Source organism: Esox lucius, chromosome 1, assembly GCF_011004845.1.
Source record: "Esox lucius isolate fEsoLuc1 chromosome 1, fEsoLuc1.pri, whole genome shotgun sequence".
Lineage (NCBI taxonomy): Eukaryota > Metazoa > Chordata > Actinopteri > Esociformes > Esocidae > Esox > Esox lucius.
In genome coordinates this window covers 1,179,927-1,205,325 of record NC_047569.1, presented here as the reverse complement: position 1 = coordinate 1,205,325, position 25,399 = coordinate 1,179,927, and the positions used below count along the sequence as shown (strand labels likewise).

At 39.0% G+C, this 25,399-nt stretch overlaps 1 protein-coding gene across 6 annotated transcripts; it reads right to left on the bottom strand.

Moving 5' to 3' along the window:
* Positions 1-570: 570 nt before the first annotated feature.
* zgc:162872 (BAR_ACAPs and ArfGap_ACAP domain-containing protein) lies at positions 571-24,841 on the bottom strand. 6 transcript variants are annotated; one of them, XM_020046983.2, is made up of 21 exons: positions 24,201-24,841; positions 23,987-24,044; positions 23,784-23,903; positions 23,635-23,688; positions 23,483-23,541; positions 22,273-22,456; positions 17,117-17,161; positions 16,880-16,975; positions 16,434-16,520; positions 15,968-16,071; positions 15,834-15,885; positions 15,438-15,538; positions 15,101-15,212; positions 14,726-14,895; positions 14,472-14,541; positions 14,168-14,256; positions 13,828-14,032; positions 13,031-13,140; positions 2,088-2,198; positions 1,920-1,981; positions 571-1,654 (listed from the first exon to the last, which is right to left on the bottom strand). In XM_020046983.2, exons 1-21 carry the CDS (start codon positions 24,266-24,268, stop codon positions 1,491-1,493), a joined length of 2,121 nt encoding a protein of 706 aa, XP_019902542.2. In that variant the 5' UTR covers positions 24,269-24,841; the 3' UTR covers positions 571-1,490. The 6 variants fall into 6 exon arrangements, with proteins under 6 accessions (XP_019902542.2, XP_019902538.2, XP_019902544.2 ...); XM_020046979.2 differs by having other exon boundaries at positions 14,726-14,922; positions 24,201-24,840; XM_020046985.2 differs by having other exon boundaries at positions 13,828-13,987; positions 14,726-14,922; positions 24,201-24,840.
* Positions 24,842-25,399: the final 558 nt, after the last annotated feature.

Sequence of the window (25,399 nt, the reverse complement as noted above, 5' to 3'; positions counted from 1 at the left end):
TCAGTATTATGACACTTTATTATAGCTATCTTTCAGTAACATGATTTAATATTTTGCCTTCTTAATCTCTGCGTTCTCATTTTACAGATCTGGTCCACTTGTTCCATAAATGTGTAATAGAAATGTTACTTCTATAGCACATTTCACAGACTCTTAAAGAAAATGACAGTCTATGGTATGACAGTCTTCAGTAGCCAATGTTTTTAAAGCTATTGGAATAAGGATGGTGTAATCATCACTGGAGCAAAATATGTCACAACAGATAACGTTTAACAATGACCAAAGAGTACATGTCTGATTGGAGAAATTTGAGTTGCTCCTTACATATTTTGTTCCATTTACTTCCATTCAGTTTTGAGTGAAAAAACCTAGGGACACATTTAGCAAGATTGATAGATATTGTTCAAATAGAAATATGGTGTCTAGTTTAAACATTAGCTTCTGATATGTAGAAGAATAACAGATACATTTAAATTATTTCTGCAACACTGGAGAACAAATCAAATGCAATTGTCATATACTTAGTAAAAACAAGTGTTGAATAAACGTGAAATGCTTACTTATCGAACCTTTACCAGAAAAACAACCAACATTTTATTTTTGGCCTGTTTCATAATGAAGCAACTTTGCTCATGAAATGAAGTAGTAACATGTTTAAGTTGTATACAGCAGTTCAGTGAGTAAGTCATTTAGTAACATCTGAAATGTTGAAGCAACTACAGTCCATAGCATAAATATAATACTTCATATTTCAATATAACACTTTTATATCCCTCATTAATGTGCTTTTTTAGGAATTAACGCAGACATTAAAACAGTTCCATCACCTTATTTAAGATCAATTCACAGGTGGTTAGGGTTAGGGACTAACATGATTATAATTTTAAATTCACAACAGAAGTAAGATCTTGTTTCCTTTTGATTAGGCCTAGGAGTATGCCCAGAAGTTCATCCTTATTTTCAAAATGTTTTTCCTTTTAACCTAAAACATGTGCCTCAAAACTGAAGCAAGTATTTACTGTATATATTTATTTTACTTTGTTCAAGTCTGTTCTTTAATTTCTGAGGCACAATCACCGTCAGACACTCTAGGAACAGTGTTCAGTTCAGCAGGCTGAAATCAACTTCGACGTACTGTTGCTCAGTCTTAATTCCACCACTGACAGTTCACCTGGCAACACACAGGGAGATAACTTGCAATCCTCTACTTCGATACACATGATTGCCCTCCTTGACAACAATCCAACTGTTTGAGCTACACAAAAGGTACCAATTAGATAGCCCCATCAGTAACATTTCAAGCTAGCTGTGGAATGAGCTTTTAGTACATCCTGAAAGCACTATACAGATCAGTAAGACATTTTCTGCTGTGTTGTGTAGAACTGATATCAGCTCTAAATGTAAAATCTCGACTGGAAACGTTGTGAACATTTTGGGTTTTCCATGAGGAGAAAGTGAAAAGTAGTAATGCTTCTTAAGAATTCCCAACCCTAGTTCTCCTCCTTCTCAGTCTTGTGATGGTCATTCACCATCCTTTTGCCTTGTCCCTCCTCAACTCCACTTCTGCTGAACTGTCGACGACTGAGTTTTTCTGGATCGTGAGAAGCCATATCACTGAAGTCACGGAAGATGTCTTGGAATGTCTCATCATCACCTGAAATCGAAAACACAACCAAACTAACATTATTAAACAAACCATTCAAATTAGTCAAAACAGTCAATAATACATGTCCTGGTCCAATAGAACAAGCTGTTTCAAAACATTTTGCTGTGATGAGCTCTAACATAACTTTTCTCAAAACAAAATATATGTAAACTTTCAGTACAAGAATTTTAAAGAACAAAGTCTGCACACAAAGTCTAGATATTATGTTAGGTCAATTGGTTTACACAAATAAAAGTATAGGCATCAGAATTACTCATAGATCCAAAGAATCCCTCTGAATCTCTCATCTCTTCATTCATGCGAGCCATTCGTAGTCTGGAAGACAGTCAAAAATAAAAACAGAGCTTCAATTGTAATTATTGTAAAGTGTACATAAAAAACACGACACTTATGTTGTATTTAGTAGCGTGGATTCACTTACAGAGTGACAATATCAGCGTGTGCTGTCTCTACAGCAATGGCAAGTGGATCCTGGCCCCTCTCATCAACTGCATACTGATTGGCTCCCTTCTTCACAAGTAGACACACTTGCCTGTGAAGAACATTATATAGGTGTGGTAATATGTATGAAGCCATTAAACAGATTTTAACCAATCGAGGGCATGTATGCTAGGTTGTATTATAGTGTGGATAAAACTAGAACGTGATAGAAAGTATGTATTATCATTTCTTCTGGCCGCAAATTAACACTGATGGATGAATTGGTCCTGACATAGATATTAGGCCTGGGTATTGGCACTGATCTCCCAATTAAATTTTGTTCCCAATTTGATTTTTAAAATCAAAAAGTTCCCAATTTGATTTAATCTTAATTCAAGTTGGATTTAATTTGGATATAGTGATAATTTCAATACCAATATTGCTTATAAGAAAGATTATCTGAGAAAGAAGGCTCTGAGCTGTACAGGGAACACTATCTTGTATAAAGTGGTAGATTACTAAAGTTTAATGTTAAACATGGACAACCAGTCCCAAAATATTAAATGGAATTGCTTTTCATTTAACAAATATCAATAACCAAAATAATCTAAAATTATAAATAAAAAGTACCTCACTTATATACTACCTTGAAATAATGGCAAATTAGTTAAGGCTCTGACTTGTCTTCCAAAATAGTGCAACTCATTCCAGAAAAGTACACTTCAATAACAAAATCAGTTTGTTTTCATTTAAATTTGTGTATCCTTACAAACAATAATCAATGAACTGCATTCTTTATTGTACCCTGCATCTAATTATAATTTCTAATTATGTATTTCTAATTCTGCTTGACTTAATAAATGTTTCTCTGTGGACATAAACAGCCATTGGTCTGAAACCAATGATGTGGTAGAAACCGGTTTGACTGAACGATACAGTCGAACAAGTCTCTAAAATGGAGTTGCTATTTGAGTCAGAAAAGTATTTCAAAAAGGAACAAATCACTTGTGAACTGCATATCACTAGTGAATACAAAGCTGAGGAAATTGTTGGCTGCTGCCCGAGGAACCATTCTAGGATCTCCAGCACACTATTCCACCAGGGTAATCAGATCAATCAGCTGTTTTTATAAAGGCATGTCTTGCAACTTCTGCTTCTCTTTAAGCACATTGCTGGCTGACTGATACAGCAAAAAAAGGTGGCAAGGGGCCTCACCTAACCAAGCAAGTGCGCAATCGCTGGAAGTTTGAGACCAGCCTGCGAGGGTAAGGTTAATGTGTGTGTGAAACAACCAACGTGAAGTAGCTCCATCAATGCCACAGCACATATCATAATCAGCATTGTCACAATAACTGGTTCTGTCTCTCTATCCTCCCACTCATTTAACAGCTCCAAAGAAAAATTGCACAGATTTATAAAATCAATTTCTGGATTTTAAGATTCGATCCAAGAAAATCCCAAACTAATATTCTTTTTTTTTTCAATGTTTCACTGACTCCCCACACCTAGCAAAAGTATTCAGACACATGACCAATTCTCTCATTATGGAATTATAACAGGGACAAGCATACAGAAATTCAATTTTCAGAATAACATTCATAATTTACAAAGAGGACAAAATTGTTCATTACTTTTGCAAGGCACTGTTTATACACATACAGTAACTCTAAAAAGGATTCACCCCGCCGGACTTGTGTTACAACACAAGATCAAAATGTAAATATACCCGCAAGCGGTCCTTTCCTTCCAGGACCACCATGGCATCCATTTATTCTTAAGTCATTGTCATTCATTCCCCATTAACTCCCCTTCATTCCCCACTGACTTCCATTCATTCCCCATAGCCTCCCATTGACTCCCATTCATTCCCCATTGTCCCCCATTGACTTCTATGCGTTCCCCTTCGACTCCCATTGAATCACCCTTGACTTCCATTTATTTCCCGTTGACTTCCATTCATTTCCCATCGACTTCAATGTATTACCCATAGACCCCAATTAATTAACCAATGCCCCCCATTCATTTCCCATTGACTTTTGTGTTCCCCATAGACTCCCACTTAATCACCACTGACTCCCATTCATTCCCCTTTGACCTCCATTCATTCCCCACTGACCACCATTGACATGGAGCCCCATGCATTTGTTCATTATAGCACCATCATCAAGCCGATCAGCTTAAAACATTGTGGAGGCCTTCCTGCCATAGGCCTGAACCCATATACTAAGTTTGGTTGCAGTAGGCCCCACCATCTTGCATAAATGAGCATTTGAATTGAGACCATGCCCACAATAATTTTATTGTCTCATATCAGCCAATCTTTTAAAGATATGACATAACGAACGGCATGGAGATCGGTGCAGAGCTCTAGTTAAATTTTTTAGTGTTTTAGACAGAATTCAAAATGAGGGAAAATCCAAGATGGCAGACTTTACAGGTCCTTGAGGCAGATTTCTTCCTTAGGTGAAGAGGGACCTGTGGACCAAATTTCAGACCTCTAGGTCATATGAGGTGGATATGCCAGTGTAGATTTTGGAGCAACTTAGATTGTGTATTATGGCGCCATCTAGGGTTTGACACATAGTCTAATGAATTCCGCAGATGGTATACACTTATGGGCAAAGTGACATGTCTGTAGCGCATGTCATCTCACGGGAATACACGCCCAAAAAAAGGAATAATAATTAGGGGTGTAACGATCCATCTACTACATCGATGTATCGATTTATATTCCTATGATCCAACTACATCGATCTGTGCTCAGCAAGTTGGCCTTCCGGACGACATATATCGATCTAACATCGTTTTAAAATGTAATCAATCGCTTCTATCGATACTAGGAAATAACCCATTGGATTTAAGCACGTCAGACTTTATAGGAATGTTTTTTCTTAGCACTTTTAATGATAAAGGCGATAAACGTTACTCGATTCAGTCTGCCTATCCGTGACGTCATCGCCCCGGGCCAGCAGCAACGCAAATACAACAAAACATAGCATGGCAGATGGCAGAGGAGAAGCCGACGAGCGAGAAATTATCAAGCCACCATTGCGGTCCAGTGTGTGGAAAGTGTTGGTTGCACTTCATTTTTGATATTAATACTGTATTTGTATTATTTCTATGTTGAAAAACAACAGCAAAAGTATCAGGTAAACTTACTGTTAATTCAACCTGAAGAAATGTTGGTTGCACTTTATTTTTGATATTAGTACTGTATTTGTATTATTTCTATGTTGACAAACAACAGCAAAAGTAGCAGGTAAACCTACTGTTAATTCAACCTGAAGAGATGTTGGTTGCACTTTATTTTTGATATTAATATTGTTGTTGTTTTTCAACATAAAAATACTACTATGTTGAAAATGTATTGAATATTGAAAATGTATTGAATATTGAAAATGAGAGCAGAACATTTTAACTTCCTGTTAATTCAATCTAAAGTGTTGGTTGCACTTTATTCAAATAAAATGTGAATGCATTTGCCATTAATTGTTGTTTACTTGTTTGTTTATATCCATAATTAATTGATACCTGATTCCCTTACAAGAAACAACAGGAATCTAGGAAACTTCACCTGCACTGTCCAGTATCCAGGTATTTATTTCAATCAAACGGGTTGAATTTTTGGCTGAATCGATTTCAAGTCACTGAATCGTTTCGGATCGTATCGTTCTAAATGGACCATTATCGGCCTTGAATCGTATCGACAACCACGAATCATGATACGAATCGAATCGTGGTTAAAATTAATCGTTACACCCTTAATAATAAAAATAATAAAAAATGGGACCATGTGACGGGGTTCTCCTGTGACATGGTGAGCATGGGGAAGCAGCAGAAATTATCCCATTGTAGGCACTTTAAAATATTTTTTACTCTGGTCAGCCATATTGTCCGCCATCTTGTATTATTTCTCTTAGCTTTTAACACCCCGTAGGGTGACATCAGTAATAAACGAATGCCGCTGGCCAGGTCAAACAGTTATTGTTGAATTAAATTAAATGTTTATAGGTTTCATAAAATTTTCACTATACAAAAAAATCCATGATAGACATGATGGGTTTTTGATGCAATTCTGTTACTCGTGGGGAATGAGGCATGTCCAGAAAGAGTCAGCATTCTAGGTCATTTGGGGTGGAAATGCATTATGGTGTGTCCAGTGATGCCCCCTATGGCGGAATCAGGTCGGGTGTCAGTGTGGTATGTATACGTGGTCAATATCTTCATTGTACCATAATATTGTTCACAAATGAAGTTTATGCATCAATACTTTTTACACTGGTCAGCCATTGTGTCCGCCATCTTGTATTTTATCCCTTAACTTTTTCACACAATAGGGAGACATGTATAATACACATGTATATCACTGGACAGGTCAATCAGAGACATGGGAGACATGTATAAGACATATATGCTGCTGGCCAGGTCAGTCAGATGTTCTTGATATACAATCCACTGGCTAAAGCCTTAGAAAAAGACATGGCCATGGAGTGTTAACATGATAGGAAAATAGTCTGGCAGGGGACATTCGTGTCTGTATGGGTATGGTCATACAGACCTCTGATTCATCAATAACTAAGGCCATAAACAAAAACACTGGAATTGGAAAATGCAGTGGTAGGACCCTGCAAGTATGTTTTCTTTTCTTTTTCACTAATCAATCAATCAGATTTATTTATAAAGCCCTTTTTACAACAGCAATTGTCACAAAGTGCTTTTACAAAACACCCAGTCTGACAACAACAATGTTGAATTTCAGTGGCTAGAAAAAACTCTCTAAGAAGGCCAAAATTTAGGAAGAAACCTACAGAGGAACCAGGCTCAGAGGGGTGATCAGTCCTCTTCTGGCTGTGCCGGGTGAACATTTTAAGAGTACAAGTTGTAATAATTATTAAAAAAATGCATGTGGGCTGAGAGTCTGTGTGTGTGAGACAAAGAGATACAGAGAGCATAGAAGTTGGTTACTTCATTTTATCATCTACCTTCTATTGTCCAATGCACTTACATTAACCACATATTCACTGATGTCATTGCAATTTCCTCCGCCATCTTGCAATTTCTCTCTTATTCCTTACAACCCTATAAAGAGGCACATAGAGGCACGTGTACACTGACAGTCAGCTTAATCCGATTACCGGGTTGCTTTTATGTTCATTTTTATAGCAGACAATAGCCTTAGCATAAAGGGCTAACTTTGTGAAGTCATAATTCAGTCGATTTTTGACCTATCATCTAGTTATTATCAGCTCTGTTCAGAAGTATGGCCTAGAGTCCTGAAATGTACTGGCAAGTAAATCTGAGGTACAGTTCAGGAGGAGAAGAGTTTTAAAGGCATTTATTAGCATTAGCTTGTGTGGAATATGGTCAGAATTCTGTCGTCTGCGGTTTTGTCATCTTTTGAGATATTGAACAAACTAATGCACATGGTGATATATCAGGGTGGTATCAGCATGCACAATTACAATGAAGTGCATAGTTTATTGTTCCTTAATGGTATGAACAAATGAACATTGTGCATACTTTTTTAAACACTGGTTGGCCATTTTGTTTGCCATCTTGCAATCTCTCTTTTATTCCTTCTTACCCTATACGGAGGCATGTATGAGACGCCTGTAGGCCAAAGGGCAGGTCAATCGGACCTAATGTTGGTTTTAAGACATTTTTTATTGGTTTTGTTATGGAATATCCAGGACTGATGTCTTTTTGTGTTTTACAAATGTGTAAAGAAATTATTTTCGGGATTGATCAGTACGGGTACCCAGAGTCACATTTTGAACTCAGGAGGTATGGGCACAACACAGTTAAATTTGGTTAAAACTGTTAACTGTACAGGGGTGGGACCACTGTATAAATCACTAGTGTATGAAAATCTTGCAAAAGGGCTGATGAGCTTATTAACACATGCTGGGCATGTTAATCAAGACGTTTCGCCATGAATGTGTTTATTGTGTAATACTTTGATGTTTGGGTTAGTGTGGTGGTAAATCTTTGACGGTCCCTCGTACATGCGCTGGACCGGCAAAAATAATGAAACTATGATGTCTCGACATGTACAACTGTGTATTTGGGAGATTTTTCAGTTAATTACACTTTTGTTTGTTGACGATACATGGACTTTCAGACAGATTGGAGGAATATGGACAAGGTAAAGTAAAGGAGTTGCTGATGGAACAATAGCCAGTTGCTTGGTAGGCTACAGTATGTGGAAAGTGGAGGCTGGTGAAGGCTTTAGGGAAGTTTGTGACGAGCGACCAAAGACCATCACTGAGGTTCGACTACACATTGGGTTTGGGAAGATATCCATTGAAAACGAGACAACAGCTGTTTTAAATGTGGTGCTATTGATCATTGTCTTTGCAGTTCTGGCTACCATGCTTGTATCACCGGGAATGACCAAACAGGAACATGCAGGAACGCTAACCACCGGAGGGAGGGGTGCTGATGAAGGAACCGAAATGTAGACACTGACTCTGTAGATAACACCACTCTGTCTTATGAGAAGGCCCCAGAACAGGTTGTAATGTTGTAATGGATAAGGGGTCTATTCTACAGGACTAGTTCTGTTTTCCCTTAGCTCAGAAAACCAACCCCCACTACTTTAGTTTTAGGAAATATACCAGAGTGCACTTTGGGGAAAGTCCTTCTTGCATTTCCTGAACTCTGACTGCTTCTCTGCACCTCAAATCTCCAGAGTACTTTCATATTTGATACTTGTAATTGTAATACTCTATTAAATTAATTTGTTACATTAAATCAATGTCTATTTGGAAATAATCTAAAAGGGGTCTGAATCCAGTTCCTTCAAATGAAGGTCCTACTGAATGAAACATAAGAAACCTGAAAGAGGTTGGTTTCTGTTCTCATTTGTATATCCTTTGCAGATTCTCTTTCGACTGGTGGTGCCCAGGTGGTTGAGCTCAATACCTTAAGCGCTGCCCTGGGTTATGCTGAGAAAGCCACAGCTCTGTTAACATTTATACAGATAGTGCATAAGCATACAATGTGGCACATAATTATGGCCCAGTCTGGATTTTTTTGGGATAACTGGTAGTGTGCCCATTAGTCACAAAGATTTTGTCCTACAAATAATGAGCAAATGTGCAGGTTTAAGTAACCAGCAGGTGTCTGTATGTAAAGTTACAGGGCACAGTCCTTTCAATGACCAATTGGCTACAGGTAATGAGCTTGCTAATGCCAGGAATGCAGATAAATTGCCCTTTGCTTATGTGGCTCCCTTTTTCCCGGTACATGATAGAATAGCCTCTGAGGAGGAACTAGTGTATTACAAGCATGGAGGATAAGGAGATGTGGAAACGCATGGGTGCAGCCAACAGGATTACGGAGTATGGGTTCTGAATAATTTGGTAATCGCTTCTTCCGTATATTGGAATGAGTTGATAGATCTGAATTACCAGACCGGACATTTCAGAGCAGCTAAAACAAAACACTTACTGTTGCAAATTTGGTATTGGCTAGACATGAAAAGACTGTAAAGAGCAGGTTGGGCACAGCTTAACATGCCTAAAGACCAAACCCAATATCAGTAAGGCAAAGATTGCCATAGGACATGCCCAACGTCCCATAGGACTGTTTACACATCTCCATATTGATTTAATTTGCCCCCTACCCAACAGTTGTGGTTATGAATATGTTCTTGTAGTAGTGGATCTTTTCTCTAGGTGGGTGGAGGCTTTCCCTTATCGTGTGGCTACAGAAGAAAAAAAATGAAAAATTACTGATAACTGAAGTGTATTTTAGGTGGGGTGTGCAGTAATCTATCAACAGTGATCAGGGATCTCATTTTACTGGAAAGGTGATAAAATCGACTATGAAACAGTTAGGAGTGAAACAAAAATACCATATCCCTAATCAGAGTAGTGGAGAGGTCGAGTCTCTGAACAAATCCCTCAAAACACCCCTCCGATCCCTGTTAGAACAATACAAGGACGGGTGAGTTAATCACCTACCCACAACCCATTGGCAATGCACAGTCACTCCCAACAAAATGACTGGGCTAACGCCTTTTGAAATCTGCCACGGTCAACCTATGCGCCTGCCATAGGATGTCCCACTGACGCCCATAGGCATGTCTGGACCATTGAAGGATACACTTATAGAATCTCTCTCTATACCTGCATGAAACTTAGAAGAAAAGCATTTCATCGCAATGACCTCACAGGCTTTAAAGGATGCAAAAGACAGTCAGCAGAATCTCTCCCGTGTTCCTACAATCACCTCTAGATGTCAAGTAATGGTAAAAAGAGTTTCACCATCTTTGGACAATAAATACAACGGCCAGTTCTTGGATGTGCTCACGACGCCAACCTATGCTCTCATCGAGTTTGGGCCTGGCCCATTTACAACTAAAACCTTTTCCTGCTGGCTCTACTAACCTCCAGCTGTCAGCAACGTTGTTGCTGGTGATGTTATATGAAAATGGGTATCCATCTATTGTTAACGCTGTTCTCATCCTCTCTAGAAACAGGAGCTTTATGAACGAGAATAACACTCCCTGACCCCTGCCCACTGTTTGAGTTGAGAGGACTATGAATGCAAGCTGTTTCCGGTTTTCCCCTACCTTCTTTTTTTCCGTCCTCTGTTATATCTATACTGTCTACTCTATAGATGTCACCCATGACAGGAGAAATGTAACTAACTTCTTCCAATGGACCTGTAAGACTCATCTTACCTCATCTACCTCAAACCTGACCATATGGTTCATGCCCATTCGTTGGGATTCTCCTGCCGTCCCTGTTGGAATCTGTCTCTCCAACCTCACTGCCCTCGTCCTTCGGAGATTCCACAATGAAGACTTCACCACACACCCACACGCTGCCACATATATTACTTCACATTTCTGGACCTGGACAATGTTAAACGTTTCATAACAGGATCATGGATGCTATTCATGTTCACCCTTATTCTTCAAAGGATAATGAATTATGCTTATATGTAGACCCCATTCATCCACCCGTTGATGTGTCCACCATCCCTCCTATCTCTATTGGTATACCTATCCTTTTACTTCCAGTCTATAACCAGAGGAATAATATTTTTAAGTCACTCTAATTATACATGTTGTTTTTTTTACGATAAAAATTTCTGTGTCCCACATATACCTAGTGCTGGTGCTGGCCTTCCTTGAGTAGCTCATCCTGTTTCTGCCCGTGATACCTGCTCCCTTTTGAAAGCCCATTCTACCTCTCCTATGATAGTATCTTCATGCCATCACTCATCTTTACCCCCCATTACCACATGTTGTGTTCCTGGTGGCTGTGACTGTGCATAATGATGTTATAACATGACTGATGTTATAGTGTCCACTAGGTTTTCTTGGTGTCTCCGCAGCTATGGTGTTTTTAATAAAGGTCAGATAAAGCCTTTTTTGTGTTCCTGTATACAGTGGGGTAAAAAAATATTTAGTCAGCCACCAATTGTGCAAGTTCTCCCACTTAAAAAGATGAGAGAAGCCTGTAATTTTCATCATAGGTACACGTCAACTATGAGACACAAAATGAGAAAAAAAAAAAAAATCAAGAAAATCACATTGTAGGATTTTTAATGAATGTATTGGTAAATTCCTCAGTAAAATAAGTATTTGGTCACCTACAAACAAGCAAGATTTCTGGCTCTCACAGACCTGTAACAACTTCTTTAAGAGGCTCCTCTGTCCTCCACTTGTTACCTGTATTAATGGCACCTGTTTGAACTTATCAGTATAAAAGACACCTGTCCACAACCTCAAACAGTCACACTCCAAACTCCACTATGGCCAAGACCAAAGAGCTGTCAAAGGACACCAGAAACAATATTGCAGACCTGCACCAGGCTCACCCCGTTGTGGTCAAAATGATCACAAGAACGGTGAGCAAAAATCCCAGAACCACACGGGGGGACCTAGTGAATGACCTGTAGAGAGCTGGGACCAAAGTAACAAAGGCTACCATCAGTAACACACTACGCCACCAGGGACTCAAATCCTGCAGTGCCAGATGTGTCCCCCTGCTTAAGCCAGTACATATCCAGGCCCGTCTGAGGTTTGCTAGAGAGCATTTGGATGGTCCAGAAGAGGATTGGGAGAATGTCATATGGTCATATGAAACCAAAATATAACTTTTTGGTCAAAACTCAACTCGTTGTGTTTGGAGGAGAAAGAATGCTGAGTTGCATCCAAAGAACACCATACCTACTGTGAAGCATGGGGGTGGAAACATCATGCTTTGGGGCTGTTTTTCTGCAAAGGGACCAGGACGACTGATCCGTACGACTGGCATATAAGGACTTTGTACCAATAACATATTTAAGGATGTATTTAGTAGCTAGTGTTCACACATCCACATGTCATGGCATCTTCCCCCAAACTGTCAGTATACAGCTCCGTAAAAAATTAAGAGAACACTGCACCTTTTTTCTTTCCCAAAACAGTAAAAAAGGAAGGTTTTGATTGAAAAATTAAGAGACCACTGCAAATTGAATGCCTCTGCTCCTCACTCAAACTTTCCTTTTCAACTTTTTTGGAAAGGAAAGAAAAAGGTGCAGGGGTCTCTTAATATTTTCTGGAGCTGCATAAGTCAACTGAAATTACCTACTTTGGCCATTGTTTTTATCATGATAACTTTTGCTGTACTATGTTATAGCCCTGTGTAATGAAAACATGTGGTTTTAAAGTTACAGCACAGGTAATGGTCCAGAAGCATGTACATGAGGACACAGACATTTCAGATTTGTTTCTGTTCCTTAACTATTGGGGTGATGATATTATAAAAGATCATGTTGTTTAAGAGTATTGTTAATAGTAGTCTAAAGCCTACAGAATGAATGCTTATTGATCTCTAAGAAAAATTGGTTAAAAGGTAACATTACTTGATATTTGCACTAGTTCCATTCTATACATGACTATGGTACATATTATCAATATACTGTATCTTTGAGTGTGACCCTCACCCAGTGTGACCCCTGGAGGCTGCAGTGTGAAGGGCACCTTGACCACGCTGGTCACGGTAGTTTACATTGGCTCCATTCTGAAGTAGGAACTCACAGGCCAACAGGGAACCCTTAAGACAGACAGAAAAACATATACATGTTAAATACATCCACAGCCCATGTTTGGTCCCAAAATTTGAAAAACAGCTAGTCAGAAGAAACTTTGGGGCCTACTATCCAATAGTTTAAATATCTATGTGAAATATATTATTTAATTTTATGTAATTGACACAGGCAAAACTACAGATGTCCCAGCCAGATAAGAGTGGTGTAAGATTATGCACTCTCAGATTATTATAGTTAGGAAATGAGGGTAATTGTCCAGGTAAAATACTGCAGTTACAATAACAACATTTGAGCAGCAATAAATTGTTGAAAATGTTAGATGGCTAGCAACGTAAGAAACAGTGGTAATCAAAATCTTGACCAGAGCCCTTTACCCGTCTCAGCAAAATCACTGCAAAAGTCAGTATTTGATCCCACACCCATACAAAAATACATACACAATCGCTTTTAAATGGTTATGACAATTACTATAAGTTATTTGATTTAAGAAAATGTATAGTGTTATATGTAATTGAGCCAACACTACACAGTATGTATGCACAGGCGGGCATCAATAGCTTTAACTAGAGGATCGAAACAGCAGTGAAGTTTCCCTTGTGGTTCCACAGCTGTTGCATAAATCTGCTCAATATTTGGCCTAACATTGTGTATTGCTGATTCTACCTTTAAATAATGCTCCCAGCTCTACTCACTCCAAAAGCTGAACCAATGAGAGCAGTGCGTCCTTCCTCTTCAGTGTGACTGCAGTTCACCTCTGCCCCCTGGGCCAATGCTGCTGCCATGGTGACCAGGTCCCCTTCGCAAGCAGCCTCGTACAACCTGCGCCCTGCGTTCTCAGCGTCCTTTACAAATCTTTTTTCAACATATTTCTCTTTAATCCACATTTCTTTTTCCTGGCTGTAAGAGAAAGGCTCATTATTTAAGCAGTGTACTATGCGGGGAATCAAACTATTTAACTATTTTTGTTTTTAATCCAAATGACACAAATGTTCTGCAAGTTTGGTCAAATAACCTCTGTTGTAACATGCTTACCGTGGGCTACCAGCACTAGGTTTCATTCTGCCTTCTGCTGCGGACTCATATATCCCATTGATGACATCATTACCCAGACAACACAGCAGCTGCACAGGAAAACAGAGTGGAAAAGCTGAGTCAAACATATGGCCCATGAATGCTTACTGGCCATGAGCTCTGACGGGGTAAAAATTCTGGGCCCTATATACAGCCAGTCGCACATTCAGGAAAAACCCTAATGCACCCTACAATTGATGAATGTTGTAGCTTGAGCTGCTAAGCTTTAATCGACAGCATGTAATTGAAGCTTCTACGACTATACCTTCAGCTGTTCAGGATCCCAAGAGTCTAGGGTGAGAGACCGCACTTTAGAGAGATGTACGCCAAGGCTCCTTTAAAAAAAAAAAAAAAAACAGACATATTAAAAATCCACATTTTGGAGAGCTACAGCATGCTGGCTTCCCGCCTTGTAGTAAGACAACTGATTCAACTTCTCGGTGTGAAAATGCTTGGCAGGAACAAAAGTCCCTGTATTCCTTTTAATCTCACAAGACTGCAAGACTAGCAAGACAGTACCTGTGGATGCCAGAACACTCGATGCACATGGTGATACCCAGGTTGACGCTGGCCCAGCGTGGCTCCTCTTCACCACAGTCGCAGCAACGTTGGTTCCCTGGAATTTGGAGGGCCACACCCAACGCTGCAGGCCTCTGAGGAAACTGTCCTGGTTGGGGGTCAGAGGGACTCTGTGTGGGCAAAGGGCTTTCTTTGGGCTGGGCACATGGAGAGGCATAATTAAAATGTAATTTCACAAATGTATATGAATATACCATAGTTTAGAGGAATATACCATAGTTTAGTCCTCTGTAAAATGCTTGTATAAAAGAAAACTTGAAGTGGCATACAATTGCAGTTAAATTGGAAGGATCTGTAAACTTGTCTGACTAGTACCCGAGGCTGCTGGGACTCCACTCTCTCGCGGTATGCCATGTTGATGCTTCCCTGTACAGCACTGATCCAAGCCTGCTTCAGCTCCTCTGAGTCGGCCTGAAGGGCACAGCATCTGGGCAGAATAAGAGAGACAGGGTGAATAATGATGTTTGAATTTTAATGCAAAATATAAGTAAAATATCTATACAGTATATACACAAACAGCTAGGTTTGTCAATGTCAATAAATTATATGGTCAATTAATCTAAGTTTTCCACATATAAAGCATTGCAAGAGAAATTCCAACAAACTTTGGGCTGAAAATGTAATGAAAAATAAAGAAATATAAACTTCTTACTTTTGAACAGAAACCAGCTCAAAACAAAATCGGCGGTCGATGCTGTCCAGAGGCTTTATAGCACACAGCCTGAGGTCATCAAACAGCAACACAGGATCCTCCTACAGGAAGATAACTATCAATCAAATCTACACAAAAAAGTAATAGAATGCTGTTGTACATCTGTAATACATGATTGCTCAATGAAAAAACAAGGGCATTCTCATCAAAAAGTACAAAAAAGCTCATCTATGCCATATTCTGTTCTGTTATTATTATATTTCTTTTATTTCTTTAGCATTTTTGAGCTGAAATCTGCAAGTGAGAATGTCGTTATGTGGTTTCCCTCTGAAACCACATACCACATAACTAAATTCTATTACTGTGTAATTGTCAATAAAACCAAAACTGTCCTACCTTGTGTGACTTTGTGTAAACCAATTGGTTGTCTTTAATGGAGAACCAACCCCTAAAGAAAGATGTAAGCATTGGTGAAAATACTATGGTAAAATGCTGTACATATTGCAGTGAGGAATCTGTGTTTCTCTCACCTCTTCCATGTCTTGTTCTTTTTCCGAGATTGTTTGAAGAGATACCCCTGTATTGTCTCCCCACCATTAGGAAAGGAACTTACAATGGGCTCCCATGAAGCATCCTGCACATAACACAAACACTCAAGCCGGTATTTCTTTGTGTACGCAGAAAATTATTCCATATATTCCCTGTCTGCTTACTTCAATCTAAAACTTAATAACCTAACATTCAATCCTTAACTTAACACAACCCCCATCCCTAATGCATTAGCCCCCCCCCCCCCCCCCCCCCCCAGTATTAACTCCTAAACCAGAAATATCCTTTTTCCTTGTCGGTACTGAACTCGGTACTGAAATATCCTTTTTCCTTTTCAGGTTGTATTATCTTTGTGGGAAGGTCTGGTCCCCACATGTAAAGCCTGCACAGCAATGAAGCGGTAACCTGTTAAGAACTGTGAGTCTAACAACTGATGATGATACTTACTCTCTGTTGGACCAGCAGATGTGTGTTCTCCAGGTCCTTTCTTTTAGCAGAACATTCAGTTGAGAGTTGTTCAAGCTGGGAAAAGGCCTATGATCATAAATCTCAGAACCAGTAATTAATTATATCAGCACTGTGAACTATACACCACTTCTGTATATTGGCTTGTGGTTATATGAACAGTTTGTAGAAAAATAAATTATTGACAGTAGTGACAATAGTAGTGACTGTACCATCCTGCTGCACCATCCTGTACACTATATGAAACCACCTCATGCAACATGAACAGGTGAATAAACCCTATTCTGCCCTAAACATAAACATTTCAAATTGGTACCTTTTTTATTGAAACCCTTAAAATAGGTTCTCTTTTTAGTAGGTTACATGGTCAGTAAACCCTCCCTGCAACTAATAACTAATAATCAAAACAGTTGTCAATGTAATCTGACCTGCGCAGCCATGGTCTTCATTGTAGGTTCCAGGTCTCTTAATAAGTCAAAGCCTTGGTGGAAAAATGTATACTGGGCATGGAAGTAAGAGAACACCTGAAACCAAAAAATGTGGGATTGTACATGTTTCATTTCAATATGATAACCCCTCTCTCCACTGAATTTGTTATTAATTATTGCCACCTACAACACTGTGTGCAACTGGGTAGTTAACTACTTAAGAAAATGCTGACTTACAGAATTTAGAACATCCAACTTCTGTTGTGCCTTGAAGTTATTCAGCTGTGAACAGAGCAATGGTCAAATTAACAAAGACAATCCAAGTTGAAATCTATATTTACATCATTATATTTTAACTGCACTGCATGTTTTAATAAGACCTTTCCAATGTTCTTATTAAACAAGAAAATAAACCAGGCAAGCCTAGTTCAGCCAGCCTGCGATTAAAGGAAATAAATGTGGTTGCTCTCACTGGATTCGAACCAGGGTCTCCTATGTGACAGTCTGTGTCTTTAACCAGTAAGCCACTAAGCTCTAAGTGTGCAGAATGTTCTGCATTGTTAAACCAATTGGTCGAAAGTCTGCAGTTCTCGAAAATAGCTCCCTACATTAGCTTACATTCAAACCAACAAAAGGTATAACAGGGTTGATACACTACATTCAACGCCATTTGCCACTGGCCGGTTTAACAGCTTATTAGCCAGTAATGGGCAGAGTGGTATCTGCTTACTACTTGGAATAGTCATAAGAATTGAGAAATTGCTAACAAGATTAACTTTACACTGCCAAAGCTATTTCATTTCATGGCACAACAACGTTAATTTTTCTTTCATTCGTGAACGACATTGATACAATAACTTTCAGTATAGGTGAAAATCCTCTTTTACTGTGCAAGGGGTTGTGATCTATATCACCCCAAAAAGCATGCAGGGATGCGTACTCCATCCGTAAACTGTTTTATTTTAGGCTTACTATAATGTAGCTACTGAAGCTTTAAGCCAGCATGCATTTGTTTTTGTCTATCAAAAACAAATGCATACTTTGTTCGGCCCGAGATGAGGATCGAACACTGGTCGCCCACATGACAGTCTGCGTCTCTAACCACTACGCTATTTAACAATGGGTTACACAGTCAGTCAGTAAGAGACATTCGCTCTTCTTGGCCGGCCCTGCTTACACAATCCGGCAAAAAGTCACAAAATGCAAAAGGAATATGTACTGTTCTATAACGATACCACTGTATTGTTTGTAGGTCAATAAAAGTTATTAAATGACAGTTGTAACACAGCATTGTACTTAAGTGAAGGAAACCCAGGTAACTCCACCACAAGACAAGTTATATTTGTAGTCATCTTACATAGACACCAGCTGGACAAATCTAGCAGCGCATTTCACATAGCAATAATGCAGCATTAGAATATTTTACATCAAAATATTTTTACTGGACAAAGTCTCTGCACTATTATTTCTATAAAATGCTTAGTAAGCCATAGATGTATTTTTGAATGGTGTAAATAACAAAATAATGGAAAAATTTCTGGGACAGATATTAGATATTGTCTGCCCTCCAAATGTCATCATGTTTAACTCAGGATTATGCCATTGCCTCATTGCAACATCTTTGGGAAAAAAATGAAAATGTAGGCTAAGTTTTACTGATTAAACATGAAACCAAGATGAACCAAGATATTTTGACAGCTAATTGTCAGCCTCTTACATGTCTGGAAGCTCATGAAGAGGTTTGCACGGGAATAATGGGAAGAACAAAGTATGGAGAAGGCTTGGAACGGCTCATGATCCGAAGCATAACATATCATCTGTAAAACACAGTGGAGGCAGCGTGATGGCATGGGCATGCATGGCTTCCAACGGCACTGGGTCACTTGTGTTTATTGATGAAGTGACAGAAGCAGCCAAATTAATTCTGAATATATATTGTCTGCTCAGATTTAAAGAAATTCAGCAAAGTTGATTGGACGGCCCTTTACAGATGGACAATGACCCAAAACATACTGCGAAAGCAACCCAGGAGTTTTTTAAGGAAAAGAAGTGATGCAGGGATGCAAACTGTTCAAACTGATCCTGAAATAAGGAGACTGTATGAAAATGGTTGCAATTCCCAAATGTTTCATTTAATATTTTTGTTTAACCCCTTGAATTAAAGCTGAAAGTCTGCAATTCAACTGCATCTCGGTTGTTTCACTTCAAATCCATTTTGGTGGCGTACAGATCCAAAATTATAAATTGTGTGACTGTCCAAATATTTCTGTACCTAACTGTATATTTTTATATAATAATTAGCAATTTTGTCTTCATATATTTAATATATTTTTATCTTAATTGTAATGATCTTCCTACAGCCCAATTTGGAGTGGACGTCACAGTTACATCACAGAAGTTGTGGGGGAAAAAACTGTGGGAACAAGTGTAGGGAAACAGGCAAGATCCTTGAACTAAAGGAACAAAATGTCTTGTTGTGCCATTGGATGTCAGAATAGCAATGCAAAAAAATACGGCCTTCATTTTAATAGAATACTGTTGTCGAAGCTGAAGCTAAATGCAGAGGGACAAAATGCACTGATAAAATCATCTGGGCAGAATGCTTGTCTCTGCAGTGCTCATATCATATCAGACAAGGTTTTACCCACTGTTAATCACACACAGGCAAAATCAATTATGTAGTTATAATTATAACAATAAATTAGTAACAGCAGCAACCACTCAGCTGGCATTCTCGGTAGGCTATTCCACAATGTTAAACACCATTGACCAACATTAGCAACATTAGCTAGTGTGTAGGCAGAATTAGCATGCAAACAAAACAAACTGCTCATACTTGGACAGTTTGGCTAACATCACTCAGTAATTATGAAAACATTTAATTAATTACTGGGATATATGGTAATATTATCTGTGATATGACATTTACTTTACAAGGCATCCGGATGATCAATATTCCTTATTGTTCTAGAGAGATTACTGTCACTTTCTGCCACCAGTTTGGCTCCGCCCACAAAATACATCATCACTATTTACTAACACAAATAGGTCTGCTGAATTTCCTCAGTATGTGTTGGAAAAAAAGGGTAAATATAAAAGAAAAAGGCCCTCAAAATTTGAATAGAACACACCAGCCAGTGTCACTGACTTCAATAAGAGCAGCATTTTAGAATCAATCAAATCATAAATTGTCTTGTAATAGGTGGGATAATTGTATGATGCTTCAAGGCCTTCTAGAGGGCCTAAGTATACGTCACAAATTCAGAGCCAGTAGCGAGCCTTAACTTGTTTTCTCACACTTGAGCCCACATGAGCCTAGCTAGCTGGCTAGCTTTTTGCACTAAGGTACATAAGGTTAGCGATGGCCCAGCTGTCAGCCCTGGCTTTGATCTCATTCGAAAAATAACTTATTTCGGATTTAAAATCAAAAGACAAGCTATATGAACACGCCATTATCCATTTCATAAAGATCAGGAGAATGGATTTAGTTTTTGAATTATAATCATGATGAGTGGACTTTTTGTTTTCATCTACTGTACAGCTTGCTTTTTGTTGCTCTCTTTCATATCATTTGTAATACAACGTGTGAAATATTTGAAGTTTAGCTCACCGGTTTTTGTGGCAAAAACAATGGTAATGACGTTGCAATAGGAAGTACTGGGTACATGACGAAATGTCTTGTTGTGCATTATTTTTGTTGCATGCTGGACACCGAATACAGCACAACTTTTTTTTCTGACAGCATATACTGTCCGTGGTCTTGAAATAATGTGAGTAGTTGTTTGTCTGCTATCGATATTTGCAACCGTTGTGTAGCCTATGTTTGCTGCTTTCTGTGAGCCACAGCCAAGGCATGGCTTAGGACTGTTTGACTCTATCATCAAATAATTGCTTCTCCTACATTGATCTGCAAAAGAAAGGTCTCAAGTCATGCTCTGTATACACAGGCATCCAAGTTCTCTATCAATATGTATGATTTCAGATCTTTTTCCGTCACGGAGGGCCTAGCTCCAATAGTCACAGTTCGCCACTGATAGGCAATTGGCCATTGAAGTGTAAATAAATAAATAAATTAGATATTTACACATAACTCATTAGTAGCCAAACCAAACATTTTGTACGTTTTCAGCCATGTTATGGGTTGTATCATTATGCACCAGACTCAGCTAATGAAATAGTATGTTTCTGCTCTGTTAGACCTGCCTTTATGTTTTCTCTCACCTGCTAAATCAAACCTTGAACAAATAAACCTCTGTTCCAGGATTTTATTGCCAGTGAGTCCTTTGTCATCTGAGTTATTGCCAGGAAATGCCCTACCTGTTCTCTGAGGAATTAAACAAGCAATGATAGCGGAGTACACTCTACATGACAAGCAGAATAATAGCAATAATCAGTAAGAATAACTGCTAGTCTCTCTGCAAACACTTCCTACCCAGTATTATAGTTCCTACCAAATTCCTGTTTGAATAAAAAGGGACATTGGGGAACATTTCTGAAATTTGCAAGCCTTGTCAAGAACCAGGCTTCTCTAACTTGGAAAACCTGATTGACGCCTGAGGCAAGGATTTTCATGATATTTATTTTTGTAACTTGGAATGCTTTCTCAATGGGAACTGTAAGTTGCCGGTCAATGGAGAGACTCGTCACTCTCAAGACTATTCCCATCTATATATTCAGACAGATTTATTTTATTTAATTAGTCCAGCAGACACACCAGTCACTAACCTTCCACACATGCACAGGACCACTGACCAAAATGTACCTGTTCTAGGTTTCCAATCTCAATGGCTCGCACATGCAGCACTAATGAAATATGTTATATCAATCAAATGGGTGGAACTTAACACACAGCACTAGAGATGGCCAAACAAGGCTTCATTAGCCTGATTTTATCAACAGGATATTGTGTTGGCAGCACTCAGATTTCTTCATCACAGTAAAAGCCATCATTGAAATGTATATGGCAATATAGTTACAAATATAGTCACAAACAATATTTGAACAGAAATTAAACATAAAATATACAGACTAGATTGCTAACTAAACTGCCTTATATACATCAATGATGCCTTTTATTTTTTTAAAGAAAATCTGAGTTAACACTGCTAGCATAATATCCTGCTGCTAGAAGAACGGTAATGAAGCCTTGTAAAGCCATCACTACACAGCACACCTGTTATGTGCAGATGAGACTGTTCTTGATATATAACCACTGCTTCAGGCAAAACAATCAATCAGAAATGTTTATACCGAACTTAAGTTCTCCAGACCATCAAAGGAGGTGTGACAACGTTTTGGAGGTATGGCTACACAAGACTGGTACTGACCATCTAAAGTAATATATTTTACAGGTTGTACTAATCTGTGGTTATGCATCTGGCTATAGCCTTTACCTGTAAGCAGTAATCCAGGCCAAAGTGCTGGTAACATTTGCGTGTGGCCAACAGCAGATGGCTGGCACGCTCTGCATCTGTGACTTTGTGACGGGATATCTGGGCATTTTTTACCGCTGCTGCCTCCAGATCTTCCCCAATCCGCACAAAATCCTTCCTTGTCTCCCCTAGCTGGGGTATAAACCTGAATAGCAAGAAAATAATTAATAATGCTTTATGATTGTATGAGTTGTAATGCATTGAAAATCTTGACATGGGCATCGTCTTATAACCCATTTGACTGTCTGAAATTTTTTAAAACTTAGCCCTTACTATAAGGCTTGTGCTTATAACATAATACCTGTTATACCTGGAGGCGTTTGGGTAAGTGAAGTTATGTAAACATGAGGTGCGTAGAGTAGTGTGCATATTGTGGTGCATATCTGCTGCATCATCTTCACACCAACACCATTAAAAAAAGCTAGTAGCTTCTAAAACCTTCCAGGGGATGCCAGCAAGGCCAACCTCACCCCTGCACAGCTGCCTCCAATTGGAACATCGTCAAGTAAGGTATAGAGCATCCCAAGGAGCTGCTCAGGGGGGAAGCTGAAGTAAGAGAAACAGAATGAGAAGCAAAAGAAGCTGAAGATCCATTGGGAGAAGTATAGAGCTGGAAAGAAGAGGAGGCTCCAGAAGAGGAATCCAAACCATGCTGCCCTTAACAATGCCCAGCCCCAGCAACATAGGAAAGGGGGAAAAACAGGAGCAAGGAGAAGGGTGAAAAGCCTGCGAAATCTATGACCACCCGAGCCCATATTTCCCAAACCACTGCCTAGGGGCGGCCCATCAGATGCCGCCACCTCGCCGTAAGAGCAATTTGTTTTCACGTTATGTTTTCCTTTTTGCCTTCCTCTGCCTGCTTTATCAACAGAATGCCCTCCAGGGCGATAAACACAATGTGTCAGTTCTGTGTCTCTCCCAGTTACAATATATATACTTTGTTGACAAATAGTAGTTGTTTGTGTTGACGGCAGACTGCCTAGTGGCTAGAGCATCTGACCAGTAACTGAAACATTACTGCATTGAATCCACAAGCCAGCATAGAAAAAAAAAATAATCCCCTTCTGTCTTTGAGCAGGAAAGTTAACTCTAAAAGTCTCTCTGGATATCAATGTCTGCTAAATGACCAAAATGTGCGCATGTATATACGTGCATGTGAATAACAACATACTGTGTGAGAAGGTTTGTCAGCTGCTGAGTGATCGCTCTCTGCGTCTGGTCAAACAGCATCTAAAGATAGGAGAAACTATTAGTACTGAAAAGCCTGCACTGACTAAAGCACGTAAGTCGAAAACAACCCATCTTATCTTGAACTCAACTCACAGTGTGAAAGTTGGTCATCTCCTGTAGTCCTTGACTGAAATGACTCATACAGTTCTATGAAAATACATAAATATGGTGACAGTAAAAGACCATTTAAGTGAATGTTATATTATTTTCTGTTTTAGGACAACTCCAAATCACATACGTACCATCACGACAGTGTCACGTTTATGATAGGTAGAGAATTCAGCCAATCCGTCAAGGAAATGCTGATTTGCTATGTTGTATGCTTGCCCTGATTCAACCATCTTGTCACAGAGCTTCATGACCTATGTGGGGTAGTCAGCAACAATTGACATTATAGCTAGATCCATCATATTTTGACTTTTTTAAAACACAAACAAGTTCTGACCTTTTCCACACGACTCTGCAGCTCTGAAACATCGTTCTGACACTTATCCAGGGCAAGCCTGAGGAAATAACCCCAAAAAAACAGTGTTAGGGCTATACAATTACCAATGACAGTTTAATATTGGTTAAAAATGACCCAATCAAGCGTCATGACAGGTACAACTGCAATTCGTTTTACCCAAAACGGGAAAAACTCCAGGGATGTGATACGTCACCTGAATGCAGGTGAGTCCTTGATGCATTCTTCATAGTCCAAGAATGAATCCATTTCCGCTCGGGACATTTTTACTCGAACAACATCTAACTAATCGTTTGACAAACGAATGCAATGCAGTCGGAGTGCTAGCTAACAAATAACATTTAAATAGCTATCAATGTGCAGAAGCAATACAAACTGTAGGCTACGGCTCTTTGATGCAGGTTTAAAATCACAACGTGCATTATCAACCATAACATTTACAACACTTTGCTACAATTTGCACACGTAATAAAAGTATGAAACAAGTAATATATCCTTTCAGTAGAACATTGATAGTGGCATTATACGTAGCCAGTTCGAATAACGGGTATCCTGGACCCAGGTATCCTGGAGCCAGCCGGCTAGCTATTCTTCCTTGCGAGAGGGTCGATGGAATCTGGAAGAGTATGATTTGCAGTTCGGATGACGAGCGGCAATAACCGCTTACTACACGTTATGGTATGCATGAGTATAACTGCTCATCAAAACTGTAGATGTAACATTCCTTAGCGACCTAACTACAAAAGCCAGACTTAAACAGCTGTCTCAAAATTGATGCAATTTGATATCAACCGCTTCTTGTTAAATACATAACCGGATCAGGATGGTGATGATGTTGTAGGCAGAGCTCTTTTCTGAATTTTACGGCGCGTTGTAGCGCCACCTACAATAGTGGAGTAGAATTTTCTTCTATGGAGCCAAATTGAGCTCAAATGTATTGACTGTAGGAAAAGGAAAACGTAACTGAAATATTTAATAGTATGAAAACTAAACTAAACTAAATTCAATCGTATGAAAAAAATTGATTCAAGCGTGAAAAAAGTGTATGCTAAAATCATTAAATAGATTATTTTCGTAATCTTTTTTCGTGCAAACATGTTTTTTCCACATTCGCTTTATTACAATTCTTTCCCACCTTCATTCGAATCATGTTTCCTCAAAATCAAGTTTTGAGCCTCTATTGGCGTGGAGGCAGAGATTTATCTGGGCATTGAATTATAGCCGTGAACAGGGGCGGTCATTAGGGGCAGGAGGGGCACAGCCCCTGCAACAATACATTTATTTTTATTTCTCAAAGATTACTTCCTATAATTTATTATCTAGGAATATAGCATCTTTCTAAATTGCATATAATTTGTGTTTGGATTTTATTTCATGTTCATTGGTCCCTGCCTT

Bases quoted from the DNA above. Each gene is read 5' to 3' on its own strand.
- zgc:162872 (XM_020046979.2), bottom strand. From the start codon at position 24,268: ATGTCCCGAGCGGAAATGGATTCATTCTTGGACTATGAAGAATGCATC. The intron at 17,162-22,272 runs GTAAAGGCTATA...CTCTGTTCACAG, and splicing joins GCCTGGATTACTGCTTACAG to CTGAATAACTTCAAGGCACA. The intron at 2,199-13,030 runs GTGAGGGTCACA...TGTTCTTCACAG, and splicing joins GCCTCCAGGGGTCACACTGG to GCAAGTGTGTCTACTTGTGA.